Source organism: Lolium perenne, chromosome 7, assembly GCF_019359855.2.
Source record: "Lolium perenne isolate Kyuss_39 chromosome 7, Kyuss_2.0, whole genome shotgun sequence".
In the NCBI taxonomy this organism is placed as follows: domain Eukaryota; kingdom Viridiplantae; phylum Streptophyta; class Magnoliopsida; order Poales; family Poaceae; genus Lolium; species Lolium perenne.
The window spans coordinates 290609259-290613873 of record NC_067250.2 but is presented as its reverse complement, the minus strand read 5'-3'; the positions used below and the strand labels follow the sequence as shown (position 1 = coordinate 290613873).

The 4615-nt window shown below is 49.9% G+C and overlaps 1 protein-coding gene across 1 annotated transcript; it reads right to left on the bottom strand.

Moving 5' to 3' along the window:
• Nucleotides 1–1939: 1939 nt before the first annotated feature.
• Nucleotides 1940–4403, bottom strand: LOC127315171 (putative F-box/LRR-repeat protein At3g18150). The gene is made up of 3 exons (XM_051345684.2): nucleotides 3432–4403; nucleotides 3170–3346; nucleotides 1940–2999 (listed from the first exon to the last, which is right to left on the bottom strand). The coding sequence occupies exons 1-3, from the start codon at nucleotides 4401–4403 to the stop codon at nucleotides 2535–2537; spliced, it is 1614 nt and encodes a 537-aa protein (XP_051201644.1). The 3' UTR covers nucleotides 1940–2534.
• Nucleotides 4404–4615: the final 212 nt, after the last annotated feature.

Here is a 4615-nt window from a genome sequence, read left to right as displayed (position 1 = left end):
CATAGCTTTGATAATCAACATAACAAGTATTCTCTATTCATCGGATCCCAACAAACGCAACATATAGAATTACAGATAGATGATCTTGATCATGTTAGGCAGCTCACAAGATCCGACAATGATAGCACAATGGGGAGAAGACAACCATCTAGCTACTGCTATGGACCCATAGTCCAGGGGTAGACTACTCACACATCACACCGGAGGCGACCATGGCGGCGTAGAGTCCTCCGGGAGATGATTCCCCTCTCCGGCAGGGTGCCGGAGGCGATCTCCTGGATCCCCCGAGATGGGATCGGCGGCGGCGGCGTCTCCGGGAAGGTTTTCCGTATCGTGGTTCTCGGCATCGGGGGTTTCGTCGTCACGGAGACTTTTTATAGGCGGAAGGGCAGGTCAAGAGGCGGCACGGGGCCCCACACCGGGGGCCGCGCGGCCAAGGGGGGGGCCGCGCCGCCCTAGGGTGTGGCCCCTCCGTGGCCCCTCTTCGTCTCTCCTTCGGACTTCTGGAAGCTTCGTGAGAAAATAGGCCCCTGGGCTTTGATTTCGTCCAATTCCGAGAATATTTCCTTACTAGGATTTCTGAAACCAAAAACAGCAGAAACAAAGAATCGGCACTTCGGCATCTTGTTAATAGGTTAGTTCCAGAAAATGCACGAATATGACATAAAGTGTGCATAAAACATGTAGATAACATCAATAATGTGGCATGGAACATAAGAAATTATCGATACGTCGGAGACGTATCACTATCTCGCCTTCGATGTCTTGCCACTGCGACGCCACCCACCAGCGCACGTGCGCGGAAGCCAAGTCGCGCCATTAACGGGCCCCTGAAAAGTTGCAGCGTGCCGTCTATAAGTTAGCCACGCTGAAGACGAAACATCCGTGCCGCTGCTAGGCGGGGCCGTGCGAGAAGCATGCGGGCGACCACGCTAACGTGCCGCATATTTGTGCCGCGTTTGCGTATGACACTATACGTCGGGTCCGGATCTGACACTATACGTCGGGCCGCTGGAACGTGGTACAAACTCCTTTTCGGTCTACGCTGTCGCAAACGGACGCCCGTTGAAGATGCGCTTAGGGTATACTAAATTTACAGTAGAACTAGAACAAATGTACTCGAAAATGACACATATTCAGGTGCACAGAAGTGATAGGCAAGTCAACATCTAATATAAGATACGGAATTTGGCCTCAGCTGCCACAATCAGGGCATAGTTTCCAGGATTCATGCCAGTTAAAGTCGAAATTATTACCGCCCTCGGGAAAAAAAATCATATCATTGTGCAGAATTAAGTTCTTCTCTTGAGCTTGAGGACAACAACCCTTTCTTTAAAAGGGGGTTCACTCTAAAAATCAGCAATAGTAATAACAAACAAGGAAAATTGGAAAAAACATAACATTTCAACTATTACTGCCGCTCCAACTGATAGCAATGAACTAAATGAAGATTGAGTGCAAAGATAGGGCATAGCAAATCCCAGGCTCTCAGCCTCCTACAGTATTTTCTTAAGAAATTTTTGTCCTGCTGTTGCACTGAATTATGATCAGTTTATCCACAGTGGATAAGCATGGTATCTGCAATAGTCTTCAGGAGTTAAGGTGCAATAGTCTTCAGGAGTTCATGCCACACCAATATGTTCTCTTTCTTCGTTCCCTTCTTTCTTTATGCATGACCAACACCAGCAAGGCACCAGATGACGATTAATTAGAGAAGTTTGACCTGAGACATCAGCAAGCAGGCCTAGCATGATGGTGTCAACAGCTACAAGTTCTGCTGTTAGCCTGTTACAGTGTAGGGCTGCAAAAAACTTGTCCAGTGAGGTGAGGCTAAACTGAATTTACAGTAGAACACATGTACTAGAAAATGACACATATTCAGGTGCACAGAAGTGACAGGCAACTAGGCAAATCAAGATCTGATAAGATATGAAATTTGGCCTCAACGGCCACAAATCAACATCTGATATAAGATACGGAATTTGGCCTCAACTGCCACAATCAGGGCACAGTTTCTAGGATTCATGCCAGTTGAAGTCCAGATTATTCCCTCTCTACCAAAAACAAACTCCATATCATTGTGCATAATTATGTTCTTCTCTTGAACTTGAGGACAACAATTTTTTATATCGTCATGCGTGAAAGGAGGTTAACTCTAAAATCGGTAATGGTAATAATAAACAAGGAAAAGTGGAAGAACATAACATTGCAACTATTAATGTCGTCTGTCGATCCAACTGATTACAGCAATGAACTAAATGAAGATTGAGGAGAACAAGTCTCATACACCCAGCCTCCTACAGTATTGTCATAAGAAATTCTTGTCCAGCCTCCTACAGTGGATAAACATGCTGCGATAATCTTCAGGAGTTAAGGTGCATATGAGGGCCATACAGTATACTCCATGATCCTTCATGGACTACATAATACAACATCCTGCCTACCTTGAAGATTTACTTTGCCCTCCATCTTACAGAACAGTTGCTACTCTCTGATAATTTCACATTATCTGCTTCAAATCCACTACTAACAAATCAATCAACCTTGACAAAACCCTCACAGTGCAACGGCTCAATTGCACTATCATCAGGCTCACTGAGAATTATCTGAGCATTCGGCGAGGCCTTTCTGAGAGACAATACTTTTGTTTCAATAAATTGGGGTGTATCCATATGGTCCTTCTTGAGCCCTTTGGGCTGATTTTTTCTTGACCGTGACCCTTTTGGGAGATTACTTGTGGGAGTAAATAGTATCAGCTGGTTGAGACGAGTAGACTTCTTCAGCACAAGCCTTACCAGCCGCATCTCATTGTCGTGACCCCTGAAATTAATCATCTTCAGCAACATAAGGTTCTCAAAAGCCTCTGATTGATCTTCGTCTAGCTCAGCTTCCTCAGGTGGCTCTACCTGAAACAGCTCTTCCAGTGGCCGATCTCTTCCTCTGATTCTGATCCCTGATAGTTCTTTCTTTGAAGCACATTGATAGCCCCTTGCCGGAAGCTGCAAGAGGGCATAGTAATAAGCATTCAAACCAACCACGCACAGCAAGAGAAAGCAACAAAAGCATGAAATACTATCTGAATGCATTTCTCAAGGTCATCCGGCAATTTCTTTAGCAGTGCATATCAACCAGGGTCCATAAAAAGGAGTATATAAGAGCTGTGGTTCACCTGCACAAATAGCCTCTCCAATCGAGGGCCGCAGCAGTTCATGAGGAAAACATAAATGTCATCCATGTTTTCATTGGACATTGCAAACATAAGCAGCTGAAGCTCTCTCAAATTGTGCAACTTGCAAGGTGCAGCATTGCCGGCAACTGATCTGGCACGAGCACTGGCAGACACTTTCTGCAAGGTGGAGCAAAGAACAAGATTATGAGTAAGTTAGTACCGTAATCAACAGGTTGGCATGAAATGCAGGTGGGCGACGAACCTGTAGGGCGCTGCTGCAGAGGGTAAGCACAGTGAGGTTGGCCAGGTTTGTGAGTAGTTCAAGCCAGTTCCTGCGCAGCTCATCGGATTGAGGTTCCGGTGCATAACATGACACACGCATCCACTCGCGAGCGGGTCGCCTGAAGCAGATGCAAAGGTCGGTGAGCTCCGAGGTGGCCGGGATGCTATAGGCGGCAATGTAGGCTCCGCTGTAGCGGAATGACCGGAGGCTGAACGCCCCGTAGGCAGATATACTGGTGAGCAGTGGGCATTCTGCAACGGTGAGGCTGGTCAGGTGAGCCCCAGCCCCCATGATGCTGACGAAGTTCAGGCCTGCGCAGTAGCGCAAGTCGAGGCTGCGGAGGAGGGGGCAACCATCGACAAGAAGTAGGAGTGTAGTGTCGGAGACGTAGACGCGGCGGAGCTGGATGACCTCGAGGGCGGTGAAGGCACAGGAGCAGAGGGGGTTGCCGATGGTGATGCCGCGGAGGGAGAGACGCGTGAGGTGGGGGTCTTCCGGCTGGGGGCGGAACTGGAAGTCGAAGCTGGGGGACGTTGGGTCGACGTAGTGGACGCGCAGGTCCTCGACGGCGCAGGCGGCGGCGTAGTCGACGCAGCGGCTGAAATCCTCCTCGCCGAGTTCGCCGATACCGAAGGAAAGGGCGAACCGATCGAGGCGCTGCAGCCCGCGCCGCTCGAGGGCTTCGGTAATCGGTCGCGAGGACTCGTAGGCGGCGAAGCGGAAGTCGAGGGAGGAGGGCGGCGGCCAGCGGCGCGTCCAGAGCGCCTCCCACTGGGTGGAGAGCACGCCCGTGCGGATGGCGGACTTGAGCGGGAGGAGGCAGAGAACCTGCAGCCGCAGCGCCTCCGGCAGCGCCGTGAGGCGGTCCTCCGCGCCTGCTTCTCCTTCCCCGTCCTCCCGCCGCGTCTTCGTGCCGCCGTCGGGATGGGACGCCGCCGCCGCCGCCGCCATTTCTCACCTTGACTGCGGACGGTTAACACTCTGACCGCTGATATTTTGGGCCGGGCCTAAAAGCTCGTACCGATCGACCGGCCCAAAACTGACACTGCAGCCTGCTGGGAGGGGTCTTCGGTTTCTGTATTTTTCTTCTTCCTTCAAAGATTTTTTCCCTCTTCCTTTTAAGATAAGAGAATAAGACTCGTGCATCCTCCCAAAAAGTTAAA

Coding starts and splice junctions, on each gene's coding strand:
- LOC127315171 (XM_051345684.2), bottom strand. CDS start 4,403: ATGGCGGCGGCGGCGGCGGCGTCCCATCCCGACGGCGGCACGAAGACG. Junction 3,347..3,431: donor TCTGCAGCAGCGCCCTACAG/GTTCGTCGCCCA, acceptor TCCACCTTGCAG/AAAGTGTCTGCCAGTGCTCG. Junction 3,000..3,169: donor TGGAGAGGCTATTTGTGCAG/GTGAACCACAGC, acceptor GCCCTCTTGCAG/CTTCCGGCAAGGGGCTATCA.